General features: G+C 33.2%; 2 protein-coding genes across 4 annotated transcripts in view; one reads left to right on the top strand and one right to left on the bottom strand.

Moving 5' to 3' along the window:
- The window catches only part of LOC105261991 (flotillin-2), a 525605-nt gene that overhangs the window by 476930 nt on the left and 27015 nt on the right, over positions 1–21660 (bottom strand). The gene's annotated exons all lie outside the window — the stretch shown is intronic.
- Positions 11219–13233, top strand: LOC101896312 (glucose dehydrogenase [FAD, quinone]-like). The gene is made up of 2 exons (XM_059122411.1): positions 11219–11431; positions 11494–13233. Exons 1-2 carry the CDS (start codon positions 11284–11286, stop codon positions 13218–13220), a joined length of 1875 nt encoding a protein of 624 aa, XP_058978394.1. The 5' UTR covers positions 11219–11283; the 3' UTR covers positions 13221–13233.

Genomic DNA, 21660 nt, shown 5'->3' with positions numbered 1-21660 from the left:
TCCTGGAGGACCGTTGAATTTTTTCTATAGAAAAAATATGGTCCGGAGGACCGTTGAATTTTTTCTATAGAAAAAATATGGTCCTGGAGGACCGTTGAATTTTTTCTATAGAAAAAATATGGTCCTGGAGGACCGTTGAATTTTTTCTATAGAAAATATATGGTCCTGGAGGACCGTTGAATTTTTTCTATAGAAAATACATGGTCCCGGAGGACCGTTGAATTTTTTCTATAGAAAAAACATGGTCCCGGAGGACCGTTGAATTTTTTCTATAGAAAAAATATGGTCCTGGGGGACCGTTGAATTTTTTCTATAGAAAAAACATGGTCCCGGAGGACCGTTGAATTTTTTCTATAGAAAAAATATGGTCCTGGGGGACCGTTGAATTTTTTCTATAGAAAAAATATGGTCCTGGGTGACCGTTGAATTTTTTCTATAGAAAAAATATGGCCCTGGAGGGCCGTTGAATTTTTTTCTGTAGAAAAAATATGGCCCTGGAGGACCGTTGAATTTTTTCAATAGAAAAAATTGGGTACCCGGGGGTACTATTGAATTTTTTCCATAGAAAAAAAATTGGGTACCGGGATTTTCGGATTTTTTTGTGCCATCAAACTTTTGAATTGTTCAAAAATTTCATTCAGCCAAACAAAACTGACCTACATTAGCATTGTTTTCACGTTCACTTCACATTTTTTATAAACTATTGTTTGTTCCCCTTGCCGACGCCTCCTTCATTATTTCTCGTTGCTTTTTTTGTCTTTGGTTCGCATACTTGCCAATTAAGGGCAAATATTGACATAAAAGTAGCCACTGCAAAGGCGTTGTGAGCAAAAAAAAAAATGAATGCTGCTAAAGTTTTAAATATTTTTTTTTCACCGTTTAGCCAAGTTCATGAACCTCTTATTGCATCCATATATATTTTTTTACCGAAGATTTAATTAGACATGTAAATTTCAGATGCAGAAAAAAATGAATCATACAATTATTGTTTCTTGTGGGCACAGTGGGTTAAAAGAGCAATAAATGTGGATTTTTTTAATAAATAAATTAAAAAAAAAATAAAAAAATATAATTTGATAAAAATTATTAGTAAAGATTTTTTTAGTAAAAAAGATTTTTTTTAAAATATTTTTTTTAAATTGTTTTTTATAATTGTTTTAATTTTTAATTGTTTTTAATTGTGTTTTTAATTGTTTTTTTTTTTTTGAAAAAAAAAATGTAAAGAGTAAATTAAATTATTTTGTTAACAATATTTTTTAAAAATGTTTTTTCATATAGTTTTAATTTAAAAAAAAAAATTGTTAAAAATAAATGCTTTTAATAATTTTTTTGAAAAAAAAAATGTAAAGAATAAATTAAATTATTTTTTAAAAATATTTTTTTTAAAAATTTTTTTTTAAATATTAAAAAATCAATTAAATATTTTTTCTTAAATAATAATTGTGTAAGTCAAAAAAATATATTTTTTGTAAATTTTAAAAAATATATTTTTTTAAATTTTTTTTTTAATAAATTTTTTAAAAAATGTATTTTTTTGAAAAAAAAAATATAAGAATATTTTTTTTTCTCAAAAATTAAATATTTTTTTGTTCTTTAAGCCCAAAAAATATTTTAAATAATTTTCTTAAATACATTTTTTAAAAATTTATATTTTTTGAAAAAAAAAATACAATAAAGATTTTTTTTAAATTGAATTTTTTAAAAAATAAATTATTTTTTTAAAGAAAAAATAATATAATAAAAAATATTTGTTTTATTAAAAAAATATAATTTATATAAAATTAAATTAAATTAAAATATTTTTTAAATATTTGTTTAATTTTATTTAATAATTTTTTAAATATTAAAAAAAAATAATATTTTTTTCTTAAATTTGCTCTATTGCACAATGGGGATGTGACCAGATGAAATAATAATTGTGTGAGTCAAAAAAAACATATTTTTTATATTTTAAAAAATATATAAATGTTTTTATTTTTTTTTTTTTAATAAATCAATCATCCAACAAAAAACAAGGGAACTGATGAGGATTGGTGGCTCTTTCCGAAACCTAGGTATTCCCTGCCTTACCCCCTGGTAAACATTACCATCGTTCTCCACTAATAAACAAACGTTGTTTTTATAAAAACAACGATAAAGGGATAAAGCCTGACCATTTTGCAACAACAAAAAAAATATTTAATTGTTCTTTAAGCCCAAAAAATATTTTAAATAATTTTTTTTTTTAAATAATTAATTTTAAATTAATTTTTTAAAAAATATATTTTTGAAAAAAACAATAATTTATTTTTTTTAAATTGAATTTTTTAAAGTATAAATTATTTTTTTTTTAAGAAAAAATAATATGATAAAAAATATTTGTTTTATTAAAAAAAAAATTATATTTTATATAAAAATATTTTTTTTGAAAAAAAATTGTAAGAATAAGTTAAATTATTTTTTTAAAAATATTTTATAAATTTTTTTTTTAATATTTTTGAAATATTTAAAAAAAAATAATATTATTTTCTTGAATTTGCTCTATTGCACAATGGCCCAGACGAAATAATAATTATGTGAGTCAAGAAAAATTTATGTATTTTTATAAATTTTTTTTTTTTTTTGAATAATTTTTTTTTTTTTTTAATGAATTTCTTTCAAAAAAATATAGGAATAATTTTTTTTCTGAAAAATTAAATATTTTATTGATCTTTAAGCCCAAAAAATATTTTAAATAATTTTTCTTAACAAATAAATTATTTTAAATAAATTTTTTAAAAAATATATTTTTTGAAAAAGAAAAACAAAGATTTTTTTTGAAAAAATTAAATTTTTTAAAGAATAAATTATATTTTTCAAGAAAAAATAATATAATAAAAAATATTTGTTTTATTAAAAAAAAAAATATAATTTATATAAAATATTCCTTTGAAGAAAATTGTAAATTAAATTATTTTTTTAAAAAGGTTTTTTTAATGTTTTTTTTAATATTTTTTTAAATATTTAAAAAAAATAATATTATTTTATATTATTGTTCTTTAAGCTCAAAAAATATTTTAAATCATCGTTTTAAAAAATAATTTATTTTGAACAAATTTTTTAAAAAATACATTAAAAAAAAACAATAAAGATTTTTTTTTTTGGAAAAAATTGAATTTTTTAAAGCATAATTTTTTTTTTTTTTTTTTTTTTAAAGAAATAATAATATGTTTTATTAAAAAAATTTATAATATATATAAAAATATTTTAAAAAAAATTTAAAGAATAAATTAAATTATTTTTTTTAATATTTTTAAAAATGTTTTTTAAATATTTTTTTACATTTTTTTTAAATATTTTTTTTTTCTCAAATTTGCTCTATTGCACAATGGATTTGTGTGAGTCAAAAAAAAATTAAAAGTTTTAAAAAATATGTATTTTCAAAAAAAAAAAAAAAATTCTTTTTTTGAATAAATTTTTTTGAAAAAAAATATAAGAATATTTTTTTTTTAAATAAAATATTTTTTACTGCTCCTTACGCCCATTGTGCCCAGAATAAATAATAACAGAATGTCAAAAAATATTGTAAATAATTTTTTTTAAAAAATGATTTATTAAAAATATTTTTTTTTAATATTTTAAAAAAACAGTAAAGATTTTTTTAAAAAAATTTAACTTTTTAAAGAATAAATTAAAAAAATAAAAAATATTTTTTAATTTTTTTTTCTTAAATATTTTATTGCTCTTTGAGCCCATTGTGCCCAGACGAAATAATAACTGTGTGATTCAAAAAATATTTTCAAAAAAAATATTTGAAGATAAAGATAATTTAAATAAAAATTAAAATATTTTTTTAAATGTTTTTTTTTTATTTTTATTTACTTTTTTTAAATAATTTTTTTTAAATAAACTTTTTGAAAAAAAATGAGAATTTTTTTTGAAAAAATTAAACTTTTTAGAATAAATTTAAAAAAAATAAAAAATATTTTTTTTTAATGTTTTTCCTTAAATATTTTATTGCTCTTTGAGCCCATTGTGCCCCAGAATAAATAATAATTGTGTGATTCAAAAAATATATTTTTTGAATAAATTTTTAAAAATAATTAAAAAATTAAATAATTTTTTAAAAAATAATTTTTTTAAAAAATGTTTTTTGAAAAAAGATTAATTTTTTTAAATTTAATAGAGGATTTTTTTAAGAAAATATTCCTTTTACAATTTTTTTGTGTTTTGTAAACAACATGTCTTTGAAATGTTGCTGCTTTAGCAACTCTTTTCAGCTGTTTCGTATCGAACCTCCAAATCATTGGAATTTATTTTCAAATCAGATATGGTCCTTCGAGCTGATTTCATCAAATCTTAAAGCATTAATCTGCAACTAAAATTCCTTCAATGTCACCATGCTAACATAGGCTTAATTTTTTGGGGACAAATTCTTATCAGCTTTTAGCCTCTAGACACACTTACCCTTTATGTGGGACAAGTCATTAACCCTCAAAAATACAATTTGAACCTCGCCGACCCACAAAAACAAACCCTAGTATCAATTCATCGCAATGACTAATGGTCATTTCGATGAACTGCCGGACTGAATGTATGAATGAACCAGGAATAAATAAAAAAAAAAACAACAAAAACAAACAAAATTAAAATGTCATAAAAGACAATAACACACCTTCAAATGACAGTTAAATAAATCGTAAATAAGATTAAGACAGATTTCATCAATACCAACACACATTTTTATAACAAAGCTATCGCAAACTCAAACCCGAATCCACACGATGTGAACAAGATTTTAACATTTGTTTAATATTTATTACATCTTACTTAGAGCAGCGGGATACTGTTGAAAATTTTGTAATTATTTAAAAAAAAATACAGTTCAATATTAAAACTCATAATAATACAACAATCAACTCGCAGCAAAAAAAAAAAAAAAAAAAACATGTTATCCCTAAGTGAATGGTTAATATTCAAAACCAAAAAAAAAAAATAAAAATAATAATAATAATAATTAGATGTGATCCACAACGACTTGTGGGAGCGCTAAATGGATGCATTCTCCCAGATTCCAGACAACTGGTAGAGAAAAATTATAAATTTTAGGCCACATCCCATTTTAGGATCTATCGGTTGAGCTTGATATCAGCTCAAAACTCCCTTACCCCATCACATCTAAAAGTGGTACTTATATTAAGAGAATTTCCAATAAACTCAGCTCTCGTAGTCCGCGCTAAAAGCCATGTACCTAAAAATCCAGAATATTTTTCAATCATAGCCCCCAAATCGGTGGATATATGTTTCACAGGAAGCAATGGCTCCCATATCAACTGAAAAACTTTTTGAGACAATTTCACAGCTATAAAATATGATAATTCCCCGATAATATGCCGATATATTCTCTCAAATTCACGACGAGTTAGCCAGAAAATCATTAATTGAAAGACACATCCCAGTTTGAGATCGACTGAGAATCGGTTGAGCTTGATATCATCTCAAAACTCCCTCACCCCATCACATCTAAAATTGTTACTAATATTTAGTGAATTTCCAATCAAATCAGCTCGCGTATTACGCGTTAACAGCCATTTGACAAAAAATCGTAGATATTCATCAATTAAAGCCCCGAAATTGGTGAAAATATATTCCACAGGAATCAACAGGTCTCATATCAATTAAAAAAAATAAAAATTGAGAAAATTTCAGAAAATATCATAATTCCCCAATAATACGTCGATGCAATCTTCGAGACTCTCGACAAGTAGACGAAAAACTCATAAATTTAAAGACTCATCCCAGTTTGAGATCGACTGAGAATCGGTTGAGCCTGATATCGGCTTAAAACTCCCTCGCCCCATTACATCTAAATTTGGTACTAATATTTAGTGAATTTTCAATAAACTCAGCTCTCGTAGCCCGCGCTATAAGCCATGCTCAAAAAATCCTGAATATTCATCAATTCTAGCTCCCAAATCGCTGTAGATATGTTCCACAGGAAGCAATGACCCTCACATCAATTGGAAATTTTTTGTAAACAATTTCGTGGTTATAAAGTTCCATAATTCCCCAATAATGCGCCGCTGCATTCTCTGAGACTCTCGATAGCTGGCGAAAAAATCTTAAATTCAAAACCACATCCCAGTTTGAGATTGACTGAGAATCGGTTGAGCTTGATATAAGCTCAAAACTCCCTCACCCCATTACATCTAAAATAGGTACTAATATTTAGTGGATTTCCAATAAACTCAGCTCGCGTAGTCCGCGCTAAAAGTTATGTACCAAAAAATCCAAAATATTTTTTAATCATAGCCCCCAAATCGCTGAATATATGTTCCACAGGAAGCAATGACCCTCGTGTCAATTGGAAAAATGTTTGAGAAAATTTCGAAGTTATAAAATACTATAACTCTCGACAAGTAGGAAAGAAAATGATAAATTCTAAGAAACATCCCAGTTTGAGAATCGGTTAAGCCTGATATCGGCTCAAAACTCCCTTACCCCATCACATCTAAAATAAGTATTAATATTAGGTAAATTTCCAGTAAACTCATCTCCCATTGTCCGCGCCGAAAGTCATGTGTCAAAAAATCCCGGATATTTATTGATCCTGGCTGGCAAATTTGTGAAATCGAATTCTACAGGAAGCAATGACCCTCATATCAATTGGAAAATGTTTGGAGACAACTTCTCAGTTATAAAATACCATAATTTCCAAATAATATTCCGATGCATACTCTCAGATTATCAACAAGTGGGCGAGAAAATCATAGATTCTAAACCACATCCCAGTTTGAGATTGATTGAGAATCGGTTGAGCCCGATATAAGCTCAAAACTCCCTCAGCACCTCACATCTAGAATTGCTACTAATATTTGGTGAATTTTTAATAAACTAAGCTCTGGTAGTCCGCGCTAAATGCTATGTACCAAAAAATCCAAAATATTTTGCAATTATAGCTCTCAATTCGGTGAAAATATGATCCACAGGAAGCAATGGTTCTCATAGCAATCGGAAAAAATTTGGAGACAACTACGTAGTTATAAAATACCATAATTCCCCAATAATGCTCCGCTGCATTCTCCCAGATTCTCGACAAGTGGGCGAGAAAATCATAGATTCTAAGCCACATCCCAGTTTGAGATCGATTGAGAATCGGTTGAGCCTGATATCAGCTCAAAAATCCCTTACCCCATTACCTTTAAAACTGGTACTAATATTAAATGGATTTCCTGTAAAATCAGCTCCCATTGTCCGCGCTAAAAGCCATGACCTAAAAAATCCCGGATATTTAGTAATCCTGGCTGCCAAATTCGGAAACACATGTTTCACAGGAATCGATGGCTCTGATATCATTCAGGAAAATTTTTTACGAAAGTTCTGCAATCAAAAAATACAATCCCAGATAAAAAAAATTAAGTTACCTTCATTCGAAAGCACGTTGAGCCTGATATCGGCTTGGAACTCTATCACCCAACCACATATAGGAAGAGTTCCTAATATTTAGCGGAATTCCACTAGATTTAACTTGCATAGTCCGCGGCAAAAACCTGTGCCGAAAAATCCTTGATATTCAGCATTCCTAGCCCGTAAATCCCAAAAAATGTGGTACGGAGGATTTAACGGCAATCATTAAATTCAGGAAAGTATTTACCTAACTTTCGCAATAACAAATATTATAGTTCCCATATAAGACATTAGTTCGCTTCATTCGAAACCGCGTCGAGCCTGATATTAACCAGGAACTCTATCACCCACCCACATATAGAAAAAGTTCCCAATATTTAGTGGAATTCCAGTACACCGAACATGCATAGTCCGCGGCAAAAACCTGTGCAAAAAAAATTCTGGATATTCATCAATCCTAGCTCATAATTCCAGAAAATAGGATCACCAGGATTCATCGGCTCTAATATCAATTAGGAAATTTTTTCAGAAAGTTCCACAATCAAAAATTGCTCTAGGTACTAGATAATAACTTACTTAGCTTCGTTTCAAATCGCGTCGAACTTGATATCGTTTTGAAACTCAATCACCTAACCAAAACTAGAAAAAGTTCCTAATATTTAGTGGAATTTCAGTAAACTGAACTTGCATTGTCCGCGGCAAAATCCTATGCCAAAAAATCTCGGATGTTCATTGATCCTCGCTGCCAAATTCGTGAAAACGTTTTCTGCCGGAATCCATGGCTCTCATATCAATTAGGAAAGTACAAAATGGACCTTCGGCATGATTGGAACTAACGACAGATAAGCCATGAGATCCCAACTCAAGAAAAATTCAAGAGAAAGTCTCAAAATCTTTTCTCCCTACCTTTATTTTGAGATAACATAACAGAGAGGTCATTCTTATGAAAATTCCCTACCCTGGTTTCAATTATTGGTTTTCTATTATTTTTTTTTTTTTTTTGGAAGAATCATCGGTTGCTGTGCACGATGATGGCCAGAAGAAAATCGACAAGAATCAACGTTACCCACGAAAGATAAGGCGGTTTCAACGCACTAAAATGATAAGCTGGATATCACCTTCGGATTTATACTTCCCCACCCTGCCATCAATTATTCCTTTTTAATTTTTTGATTTTCCATAAAACTTAAGCTTTAGAGTGCGCAATGATGGTCTCATAAAAAGTTTTCAGAGAATTCGACTTTCACATTTCCCAAAAGCTATAGGAATTACTCTCAAGGTGTCAATGCATTGAGCCTGATATCAGCATGGAACTGAATCACCCAAGAACATTTAGAAAAACTTTCTAATATTTAGTGGATTTCCAGCTAACTCAAATTGCATAGCCCGAGCCGAAACCAAATGCCAAAAATTCCCGGATATTCAGCAATCCTAGGCCGAAAATCCCAGAAAATATGATGCGCAGGATTCAACGTCTACTTTTGGCGACTTATAAATTTGAAAAAAGCACTTCCAACACTCCAACAATAACTTTTGGTCCTTCAAGAGCATAGATTATTAAGCCAAAACTACTGGGAATTGTCTGACCTCTCTTTCGCATTTAATTGGTCCTTAGACTAAGAAATAATTTGCCAGAGGAATTAACAATAAAAATGGGATCTATGTTAGTCGATTCCTCTGGAATAAATGCGTAAGGACGATGGTTAAGCACTCTACCTCTTCTGCTCCTTCAAAAGCACAGAATACTAATCAAGAATAATTCAATAATTTTGCAAGAATTAGACATGGCTTGTGAGAACTCAAAAGTCTCAGAGATACACGAAAGTTTAGATCCTGCACTTAAAATTCGCAAAATTCTGAGACATCTAACCAAATTTTAAGCTACAACCAATTTTAAAGTGTTTCCAACTTGATATGGACTTAAAACAACTTCCCCCTTACCATAACTCCAATTATGCTTCGATTTGTTGGATAGCGAATAGTCCTCCGGCCTCGGAAAAAGGGCTCTAAGGGCTTTTATAACCCATCGAATTGCCTTATTTGCCAGCTTCGTGGTTAGCTACAGACAATTTTGAGATCACATGATGGTGCTTCCAACTTAATATGAACCTTAAACCCCTCCCCCCTTACCATGACTTTCATTTTTCAGAATAGTCAAGGGCTATGGTGCGCGATGATGGTCTCGTAAAATTTTTCCAGCAAAATCGAAGATTAAAGCTCTAAAATTTGTAGAAAGTACTTTCAAGGATTCAATGCTCTCACATACATAAGAGAAGTGCGGAGAAGTGGCGAATCCCAACAAATTACCTTCTAATGGATAGCGAATAGTCCTCCTGCCTCGGAAGAATGGCTCTAAGGGCTTTTATAATCCGTCGAATTGACTTATTTGCCAGCTTCGTGGTTAGCTACAGCCAATTTTGTGATCATATGATGGGGCTTCCAACTTGATATGAACCTTCAACACCTCCCCCCTTACCATGACTCCATTTATGCCTCGATTTGCTTCATTTTTCAGAATAGTCAAGGGCTATGGTGCGCCATGATGGCCTTGTAAAATTTTTCCAGAAAAATCGAAGATTAAAGCGCAAAAATTTATAGAAAGTACTTCCAAGGAATCCATGCTCTCACATACTTAAGAGAAGTGCTGAAAAGTGGAAAATCCTACCAAACCACTTGTTAATAAACAGCAAATAGTCCTTCGGACGGGGAAAAGGGGCTCTAAGGGCTTTAATAACGCAGCTAAATTGATTTCTTTGACAGCTTCGTGGTTGGCTACAGCCAATTTTGAGGTCATATGATCGTACGTCCGACTTGATATGAACTTGAAACCCCATCACACTTACCATGACTCCATTATTACCTCGATTTGCTTCTTTTTTTAGAATAGTCAAGGGCTTTGGTGCGCGATGATGGCCTCGTAAAATTTTTCCAGCAAAATCGAAGATTAAAGCTCAGAAATGTATAGAAACTTCTTCCAAGGATTCCATGCTCTCATATACTTAAGAGAAGTGCTGAGAAGTGGAAAATCCTACCAAACTACTTGCTAATGGACATAAAATAGTCCTTCGAATGGGGAAAAAGGGCTCTAAGGGCTTTTATAACCCGTGGAATGGACTTATGTGCCAGCTCCGTGGTAAGCTACAGCCAATTTTGAGATCATATGATGGGGCTTCCAACTTGATATAGACTTGAAAAAACTCCCCTCTCACCATGGCTCCATTTATGCCTCGTTTTGCTTCATTTTTTAGAATAGTCAAGGGCTATAATGCGCGGTGATGGATCCATAAAAATTTTTCAGAAAAATCTAGGATAGAAGTTCAAAAAGTCATACAAAGTAACTCCAAGGAATCCATGCTCTCACATTCTTAAGAGAAGTTCTAAGAAGTGGCAAATCCTACCAAACCACTTGCTAATGGACAGCAAATAGTCCTTCGGACGGGGAAAAAGGGCTCTCAGGACTTTAATAATGCGGCTAACTAGACTTCTTTGGCACCTGTATGTGTTAGTTACAGCCAATTTGAGATCATATGATGGGGCTTTCAACTTGATATGAACTTGAAACCCCATCCCCCTTACCATGACTCCAATTATGCTTCGATTTGTTTAATTTTTCGGAATAGTCAAGGGCTATGGTGCGCGATGAAGGGTTCATAAAAATTTTTCAGCAAAAACGAAGTTTAAAGCTCGAAAAGTTATGGAAAGCATCTCCAAGGAATCAATGCTCCAGCATACATAAGGAACTGACTGACCTAATATACCCTGTGTAGGGTATTTGATTTTTTTTTTAATAATTAATTATCAGCAAGTATTTAAAAACAGTCAATTGCCTTTGAATCAAGTTCACAATAAAAATAACACTCCTCAATTGAACTTGTTTGCGGGTCGAGACGGTTGTCAATCGAAAAAAAGAAACTTGCAATGCTTTGGCTAAGAGCATTTCGTAATGTTGCGATATTGTGCTGTGTGCTGCTGGATACAAAGCCATGTTTGGTCACGGCGGATATTTTACAACAAATAGCCCAAATTGGACTAACAAATACGCTGGAGCAAAACCTCAGGCCAACAGGTGAGTTTTTTTTTTATCGGAATCATTTTGAAATGGTGTTTGAGTTGACTATTCCTTTCCAGTTCCCAAAGACAATGATGTATTCGATTTCATTGTGGTCGGTGGTGGAACGGCCGGCTGTGTGTTGGCCAATCGTTTGTCCGAGAATCCCAACTGGAGTGTGGCCCTGCTTGAAGCCGGTGGTACGGAGAATATTATCAATGTCATACCCGCCATGGCGGCCTATTTACAGGTCACGGCCACAACATGGAATTTTCCAGCAGTTCCGCAAAAAGATTCCTGCAAGGGTATGTTCAACAATGTGTGCTTCCATCCCAGGGGACGTATCCTGGGCGGAACTAGCAGCATAAATTTCATGATTTTTATACGTGGCAATCGTCGAGATTTTGATAGTTGGGCAGCGGCCGGCAACACCGGTTGGTCTTATGATGAGGTGTTACCCTATTTCAGGAAAATGGAAAATGCCGTGCTGGATGGCTTGGAACAGACGCAATATCGCAATCGTTCGGGACCCTTAAATGTGGAACATGTCAAGTATCGCACACCAAGTGCACATGCCTTTGTGCGGGGCTCAGAGGAGGCAGGTTTGCCTCAAACCGATTACAATGGAGCCTCCCAAATCGGTGTGGCCTATGTCCAGGCCTCCACGCGCCAGGGGAGAAGGCATAGCGCCTATCGGGCCTACATAGAACCGATTATGTTTAGGCGCAAGAATTTGAAAATTTTCACCTATTCTAGGGTTACAAAGGTTCTCATCGACCCGGCAACCAAGGCAGCCTATGGAGTGGAGTTTTTATATCGCAAACGTCTGTTTCAATTCAAGGCCCGCAAAGAGGTTATACTCTCGGCCGGTTCGTTTATATCACCCCAACTGCTAATGCTGTCGGGTATTGGTCCAGCTGATAATCTCAACCGAATTGGTGTGGATATCCTACAAGAACTGCCGGTGGGAGTGCGCATGTATGAACATGTCTCTCACTTTGGACCCACCTTCATTACGAACACCAGCCGCCAATGGATATCCACAAATTTGGTTGCCACTCTGCCAAATGGTTTGGCATTTCTGGCCGGACGACCAGATACCCCAATCTCATCATTGGCCGGTGTGGAAGCCTTGGCATTTCTAAAGGCCCCATTTTCACCTCTACCCCCAGATTGGCCAGATGTGGAGTTGATATTTGCCAGCGGCAGCCTGGCCTCGGATCAGGGTACAGCCCTCAAACCGGGGGCCAATTTCAAAAATGAAATCTACGACCAAATGTATCGTCAATTGGAGAATCAGGATCATTATACGATCCTTGTAATGCCCTATCATCCCAAATCTGTAGGACGTTTGTGGTTGAAGGACAAAAACCCCCTGGCCAGGCCAATGATAGATCCCAATTATTTTGCCGTTGCCGAAGATGTGGAATATATGCTGCATGGCATCAAGGAATCCATACGGATCGCCCAGAGTCCAGCCTTGCAGAAAATTGGCGCCCAACTGCTAAGGGCCCCAGTGCCGGGATGTGAGTCGTTGGAGTTTGCCTCCGATGATTATTGGCGTTGTTCGATACGTACCCTTACCTATACGCTGCATCATCAGGTGGCCACAACGCGCATGGGCCCGGCCACAGATCCTACGGCTGTGGTCAGCCCCCAGCTGAAGGTACATGGTGTACGAAAGTTAAGGGTTGTGGATGGTGGCATCATTCCCTCGCCACCCACCGCCCATACAAATGCTGTGATTTTCATGATTGCTGAGAAAGCGGCGGATATGATACGCGGCGAATGGGAGGAGGGGAAATAAATAAAAGGCTGAATTTGAAGAAAAAAAATTTGAAAAGATTTTTAATTTTTCCGGGGGTTTCAAAAAAAAGGCCTGAATTTTGAAAGAAAAAAATTTTGAAGGACTTTTTTATGAATTAGATTTGAAAAAGGGCAAAAAAAATATTCGAGGATATTTGAAAGAAATATTTTTTCAAGGATCAAAGAAGAATTTTTTTTCAAGGATATTTGAAAAAAATGTTTTTCAAGGACCAAACGAGAATTTTTTTCAACGAATATTTTTCCGAGGACCAGTTTTTGAATTAGATTTAAAAACAAGGATCAAAATAAATTTATCAAGGATATTTGGAAAAAAAATATTTTTTCAAGGACCAAACGTGAATTTTCAAAGAATATTTTTCAAAGAAAAGTTGTCCTTATTAGATTTGAAAAAGGACCAAAAAATAGAACTTTTCCAAGGACTTTTGAAAAAAAAAATTTTAAGGACAAACAGTGGATTTAAAAACAAGGACCAAAAGAACTTTTTCAAGGATATTTACAAAAATATTTTTCCAAGGACCAAACTTGCATTTTTAAAGAATATTTTTTTCAAGGACGATTTTTTTAATTAGATTTGAAAAAGGACCAAAGAAGGATTTAAAAGATTTTTCAAACAAATTTTTTTCAAGGACCAAAAGTGGATTAAAAAATGGATCAAAATAAATTTTTCAAGGATATTTGAAAAAATATTTTTTCAAGGACCAAGCTTGAATTTTTAAAGAAAAAAATTTTAGGGACCTTTTTATGAATCAGATTTGAAAAAAGGCAAAAAGAATTTATTCAAGGATATTTGAAAAAAAACTATTTTTTCAAGGACCAAACGTGAATTTTTTCAAGGACCCTTTTTTTGAACCAAATTTAAAAGCAGGGACCAAAAAAATTTTTTTTGAGGTTATTTGAAAAAAAATATTTTTTCAAGGATATTTGAAAAAAAAATATTTTTTCAAGGACCAAACGTGAATTTTCAAGGAATATTTTCCAAGGGTCATTTTTTGAAATATATTTGAAAATGGACCAAAAGAAAATTTTCAATTTTTTTTTTTAAAAAATTTCTAATATTTTTTCGATCCCGAAACACTGTCCGACATTCTTTTTTGAAATGGAATTATTATTTTTGTTTTCATTTTCTGGTCATTTGGATGGGTTAAAGAGCTGGAAAGCTCTTGAAATCCACTCATATTGCAGTTCTGGTCTCGAGAGTTCCTTTTGATGAGATACATATTGTTGTCTGCATTTGACTATGTTCCGCCCTTGGTCTGAAGGGTATTTTTATTTTTTTTCTTTCTTTAAATTTCAATTTTATTTTGCCAAACTGTCATCGTTCAAAATGGGGTGTAACTTTATTTGCATTAGCAAAGGACAGCAGAGGGCTAACGGCATGGCGTATGGTCCTCCTGTGGTTCCTTTAATTACAATTACACTGGCCACAAGATAAGCGGTGATAGAAGGAGAAGACATTTCTATAAAAACACGGGGAGTGTTGCACAAAAGATTGATGGCTGGTTGTGTACTCAGGTGTATGAAATGGAAAGTTGCAAATGATGATGATGACGGCTTCGTTGTGACCAAAGGCAACTTGGATGGAGACAAAGAAGGACAATCATTTAGAGTGAAAGCAGATTGATAGCAAGCATATTGGGAGGTTAAAAGGGGGAGAAAATAGAAGAAAAAGTTATTTCGAAGTTAAAAAAGTAATAAAAAAATACTTGTCTAACCTCGAAGGACCAAATAATGTTGCAAGGAGGTTCGAAAAAAATTTACGATCCTCAATTTAAGGATCACAAGAGATGGCTTGCTTGTCAACAGAACAAAAATTTACCAATAAAATTGTGCAACCCTAAATCAATTGCATATTCCTTCAAATCTCAAAAATTTGGTCCTTCGAAGGTTTCTGGGGGAACCTCGAAGGACCAAATAATGTTGGGAGGAGGTTCGAAAAAAATTTACTAATCTCCATTTAAGGATCACAAGAGATGTCTTCCTTGTCAACAGAACAAAAATTCAGAAATAAAATTGTGCAACCCTATTTCAATGGCATATTCCTCCAAATCTCAAAAGTTTGCTGCTTCGAGGGATTCTTCATTCTTCAAAGGGTTTTTTGGGCAAATTTGGTCCTTCGACTTCACTACAACCGTTAATATTGTCTCTCAACAATCGCATACTCTTCTCCGGGGCCTATGGATAGCATGTATCCTCTCCAATACCCCAATAGCTCGAAAAAATACTGCTATTGATTCAATTTTTCTTTTCAAAGATAAACAATTAATTCTATGCGGAAATTTGGTCCTTCGACTTGATAAAAATCCTTAATTTTTACTATTTAAGTGCGAAATATTATTTGACTTAAGGGTCAACATCACATTACCGTATTTACTAACTGAGACACTTAATATTTTTAGTGTTTTCGCTATTAAGGCAACTTCAAAGTTCGCGCAAATGGTTTCTGGCGTAAATTTGGTCCTTCGACTGGATATAAACCGTAAATTTGGTCGTTCAACTGCGAAATATGATTGACCTTGTCCATCAACATGATATTGAAGAGTTCAGCAACTGAGACATTTAATATTTTCCGTGGTTTCAGCTTTGAAGCCAACTTCGAACCTTGCGCAAATGGTTTCTGGCGTAAATTTGGTCCTTCGACTTGACTTAATGCCATAACATACTTTCTCAACAATCAAATACCCTTCAACGGGAACTTTTATTATCAGTTTTTTCTGTTTAGAACTTAAATATAACAAAAATTTCCGGCTTGTAGTCAAAATTCGCTTTGCAAAGCTATGCTGTTAATACGTTATAAAAATTTGGTCCTTCGAGCAGAAATAAACAGAAAAATTAGTCATTTAACAATGAATGGTTATGACTCTGGCCCATCAGCATCATTAGGTAGGATATATTCCCTAAAGCAAACAAAATTTTAGGTAGTATTATTCCTAAAACTTTTTTCAGGGTTGCGCAAATTGTTTCTGGAAAAAATTTGATTCTTCGGGCTGATTAAGGTCGTTAATATTGCATCTCAGCAATCAAATTCTCCTCTTCCAGGCCTTTGAACACATTGCTTTCTCTCCAATACCCTGATGTCTCGTAAAAATACTTCTGTTGGCTTCGCTTATCTGCTTGAAGGTTTGTAATTAATGCTTTGCCAAAATTTGGTCCTTCGATTTGATTTAAGCCATAAATTTGGTCCTTCAACTGCGAAATATAATTGATGTTGGCCATCAACATCAAATTATTGGGTTTAGTAACTAAGACACCTAATATTTTTGGTGATTTAGCGATCAAGCCGTTTTCAAGATTTGCGCAAATGGTTTCTGGAATAAATTTGGTCCTTCGAGGTACTTTGAACTATAAATATAGCATCTCAACAATCAAATATACTCCCCCGGAAACTCTACAAATCATTTTACCTCTCCACAATTCAAATGTAAGTAAAAAATACTGCTACTAGTCCAAATTTTCTTTCCAAAGTTATGGGGTCTTGGCGTTATGGAAATTTGGTCCTTCGAGTTGATATAAAACGGTAAATTTGGTCATCTAACTATGGAAAATTATGTTGCTGGTCCATGAGTATCACTTCGTGTTGTATAGCACCTTAAACACTTAAAATTTATAATGGTATTAGATTTCAAGCTATACTCAAGGTTTGCGCAAATGGTTTCTGGAATAAATTTGGTCCTTCGGGGTATTTTAAACTGTAAATATAGACTCTTAACAATGAAATACCCTCCTACGGAAACTTTGAATATCATTTTATGGTTCTACAACTCAAATGTCAGTAAAATGTACAAATTCCAAATTTTCCAGTCCAAAATTTTCTTTCCAAAGTTATTGAGTTAATTCGTAATTGGAATTTTGTCCTTCGACTTAATAGAAAACGCTAAATTTTGTCATTTCACTATGGAATATAATCTTACGGGTCCTTACGTACCGTTTGGTAAGATATATCCCCTAAACACAAAAAATTTTAGATGCTATTAGTCTTAAACCTTTTTTCAGAGTTGCGCAAATGGTTTTTTGATCAGATTTGGTCCTTCGTTTTGATTTAAACCGAAAATATAGTGACTCCACAATGAAATACTCTTCCCTGAAACCTTTGAGTATCATTTTATCGTTCCAGAACTCAAATGACCGAAAAATGTACTCCTACTTGTCCAAATTTAATTCCAAAGACATTCGGTTAATGTGTTATGGAAATTTGGTCCTTCGAGTTAATAGAAAACCCTAAATTTCGTAATTTAACTATAAAATATTCTGTTACTGGTCCATCAGCATCATTTGATAAAATATAGTGCCTAAAACACAAAAAAATAGGTTGTATTAGTTCTATACCAAATTTCAAAGTTGCGCAAATAGTTTTTTGGCCAGATTTGGTCCTTCGACTTGATTTAAACCGAAAATAAATTGAATCTACAATGAAATACTCTTCCGCGAAAGCTTTGTTTATCATTCTATCGTTTCAGAATTCAAATGCTATAGATAAGCACTTCAGCAAGTCTTTATTTCCCTTCCAACTTCTTAAGTTAATACGCTATGAAAATATGGTCCTTCGTGTTAATCGAAAACCCATTTTTTTCCTTTTCTCTATGGAATATTATGTTGCTGGTGCTTCAGTACAATTTGGTAAAACATATCCCCTACAGAAAAAAAATTTTAGCTATTTTTAATTCTACACCCTATTTCAGAGTTGCGCGAGTGGTTTCTTGAGTAGATTTGGTCCTTCGACTTCCTTTAAACCCTTAATATAGAACTTCAACAATTTAAAATTCTTCATCTAATCCTTCGATTATCGCTTTTATCGATTCTGAACTCAAATTGCTCAGAAATGAACTTCTTATAGTATGACTATCCTTTCCAATGCGCTACAATTAGATCTTTTTGGTAATTTGGTCCTTCGAGTTGATATAAACGTTAAATTTGTTCGCTCATCTGCAAAATATTATTTGTCTTATCGTTCCAAATGATTTCGTAGGTTATACCACCTAAAGTACATATAATATTTGGTAGTTTTAGTTCTAAGGACTATTTCAGAGTTGCGCAAATGTTTTCTGGACCAGATTTGGTCCTTCGAGCTGATTTAAATGGAAAATATTGTCCAACAAAGATGGATTTGAATGCCACCGATCCGATTTTGTGGTCCGCAGTCTCAAACACTTGATATTCCCCGGTCTATGAGTTTTCCACCACTCTTTAAAGTTGCGCAACTAGTTCTGGAGCTCAAATTTGGTCCTTCGATTAGATCTAAATGGTAATTTTGACCACTTAACTATGATTTATGCTATTGCTTGTCCATCAGCTTCAGTTTGAAGAACCGAGTACCGAAAACAATTATTATTTTAATAAGTATTTATGCCAAACCCCTTTCAAGAGTTGCGCAAATGATTTCTCGGGGAAATTTTGTCCTTCGAGCTGATTTAAATGCGAAATATTGTCTATCAAAGATGGGAATTACTGCAACTGATCCCTCAATATCATGTTTTGAGGTTCACCTTTTGAGACAATTGGTATCCAAAGGACTATTAGTTTTCTATAACTCGCCCATGTTGCGCAACTAGTTCTGGGGCTCAAATTTGGTCCTTCGATTAGATCTACCAGCTAAATAATTTATTATTTTAATAAGTATTTATGCCAAACCCCGTTTCTGAGTTGCGCAAATAATTTCTCGAGCAAATTTGGTCCTTCGAGCTGATTTGAATGGGAAATATACTCCATTAAAGATGGAATTTAATCCAAATGATCCTTCGATACAATTTGTTGTGGAATACCATCAGATATACTTGGTATCCAAAGATCTATTAATTTTCTATAACTCGCCTAAGTTGCGCAACTAGTTCTGGGGCTTAAATTTGGTCCTTCGATTAGATGTACCACCTTAAAAACTGTTATTTTAATAAGTATTTTTACCAAACCCTATTTCAAAGTTGCGCAAATGGTTTTCTGAGCAAATTTGGTCCTTCGAGCTGATTTGAATGGGAAATATTGGCAATCAAAGATGGGAATTAATGCAATTGATCCCTCGATATCATATTTTGGGGTCCACTATCTGATATTTTTGGTATCCAAAGGTCTATTAGTTCACTCTCCCAAGTGGCTCAATTAGTCCTGGTCCTCAAATTTGGTCCTTCGACTAGATTTAAACGGTAATTTTGCCCACTTAACTATGAATTATGTTATTGCTTGTCCATCAGCGTCACTTTGAATGATCTACCACTCCAAACACTTATTATTTTAATAAGTATTTATACCAAACCCCTTTTCAGAGTTGCGCAAATGGTTGCTGGGGAAAATTTGGTCCTTCGAGCTGATTTAAATGGGTAATATTGGCCATCAAAGATGGGTTTCAATACAACTGACCCCTCAATATCATATTTTGGGGACCACCATCTGAAATATTTGATATCCAAAGGAGTGGTAGGAATCTAATAGATCCTACCACTCTTTAAAGTTGCGCAACTAGTTCCAGGCTCAAATTTGGTCCTTCGTTGAGATTTAAACGGTAATTTTGCTCAATTAACAATGAGTTATGTTATTGCTTGTCCATCAGCATCATTTCCAAGGATATACCACCTTAAAAATTTATTATTTTAATAAGTATTTATATCAAACCCCTTTTCAGAGTTGCGCAAATGGTTGCTGGAGAAAATTTGGTCCTTCGAGCGGATTTAAATGGAAAATATTGTCCCTCAAAGATGGGAATTAATGCAACTGACCCCTCAATATCATGTTTTTTGGTTCACCATCTGATATTTTTGGTATCCAAAGGTATATTAATTTTCTATAACTTTCCCAAGTTGCGCAACTAGTTCTGGGGCTTAAATTTGGTCCTTCGATTAAATTTAAAGGGTAAATATAATTTTTATTAATGGCAAATAATGCAAATTAAACATTGGCAAATATTTAAGTGGAAAACCATGTGAGTAACCTCAATTCGATTCTGTCAATTCATTTAAATTTCCCATTTTCATTTTCCAAATGTCCACCTCCTTCAAATACCCCAAAATTTGGTACAGTTTCCCAGAATCAGTCACGGTTATGCCTGTCTAATGATAGCACATATTAAAATAATTTTAATTTCTTTTAATTGAAAATCAAAAGTGAAAATAAGTTCCCAAACATATGCGGAAAAACCCCAGAAACCTAGCCGGGCAATTGAAGCAATCCTTGGCCGGAGAGATAAGAACACATTACCGATATAAGTTTACATGGAAACCATAACGAAAATCCAAACATCCTTTGGGGGTTGTAGGCTTAAGGACTGGCATAGCCACCACCATGTGCCTCAACACAACCACCACCTAGGACAACATGCCAACCCTTAGATTGGTGTGGGTTAATGAGCGTTATGGTGTTAGCTCTCTCTCTCTCTCCGTCTCTTTCTGACTATCTCTCTTCCTGTATCTAATCCTCCAACAAATGTTGCATATTCTCTAAATTATCATGCATTTAGCAGCATCATCATCATCTCCTGCCTCAAGTGCCGAGGGGGGTGCATGAATTAAGTAACCATTCGCCTGCATTATGTCCCTTGCCAAACTCTCTTTTCCACCCTTCCTCCCTCCCTCTGGCCGCTTTGTAAAACTGCCTCTGGCAGAGTTTGGAAAAAAGTGCATTAACCCAAGGGAATGAATGAGGGAAAACATACTCAGAGAAGGGGGGTTGTTTGTTTGCTGGCCTCGGGCAACCGGCATGAGTTTGAGACAGAGTCACAAGCAGCAGCAGGTCTACCCCAAAGACTAACAAATGTTACTGACATTATTATGGCACAAATTTGTGTTTTTGTAAACAAAATATAAAATATCATTATCATCAACATGTCAATGGGTTTTTTTTTTATTTGGAGGAAGCAAGGAGAGGGTTGGGAGATGGTAGAGCTAGGAAGCAACCAGAATCAAAACGGGAGTAAGGATATTTTGAAAAAAAGCCACAAAATAAACAAACTCAAAGTAGGATTTTTTTGGTCCTTCGACTTGAATAAAACCATAAATATTGTCTCTCAGCAATCGCATACTCTTCTAGGGAAGCTTAAATTCTAAATTTTTATCGTATCATTGGCCAAATAACTAAAAATGGACTTCTACTAACCTCAGTTCACTTTCCAAAGTAATGTCGTTAATTTTTTACGGAAATTTGGTCCTTCGACCCGTTCCGAACCTTAAGTTCGGTTATTTAACTATGGAATATAGTATTACTGATCCATCAGAATCAGTTGATAGGATATATCACCCGAAGAACATTATATTTAAGGAAGTTTTTGGTCTAAACCTTTTTTCAGAGTTGCGCAAATGGTTTCTGCAGAAAATTTGGTCCTTCGAGCTGATATAAGTATAAATTTTGCCATTTTACTGAAAGATATTGGAGCAAGGAAGAATGCAGGACCATCAGAATCAGTTGATAGGATATATCAGCCGAAACACATCATATTTTGGGAA

Source organism: Musca domestica, unplaced genomic scaffold, assembly GCF_030504385.1.
Source record: "Musca domestica strain aabys unplaced genomic scaffold, Musca_domestica.polishedcontigs.V.1.1 20, whole genome shotgun sequence".
Lineage (NCBI taxonomy): Eukaryota > Metazoa > Arthropoda > Insecta > Diptera > Muscidae > Musca > Musca domestica.
Note: the sequence above shows the minus strand (reverse complement) of the source record. Positions and strands in the feature narration are given on the sequence as shown.

Coding starts and splice junctions, on each gene's coding strand:
- LOC101896312 (XM_059122411.1), top strand. CDS start 11,284: ATGCTTTGGCTAAGAGCATTTCGTAATGTTGCGATATTGTGCTGTGTG. Junction 11,432..11,493: donor GCAAAACCTCAGGCCAACAG/GTGAGTTTTTTT, acceptor ATTCCTTTCCAG/TTCCCAAAGACAATGATGTA.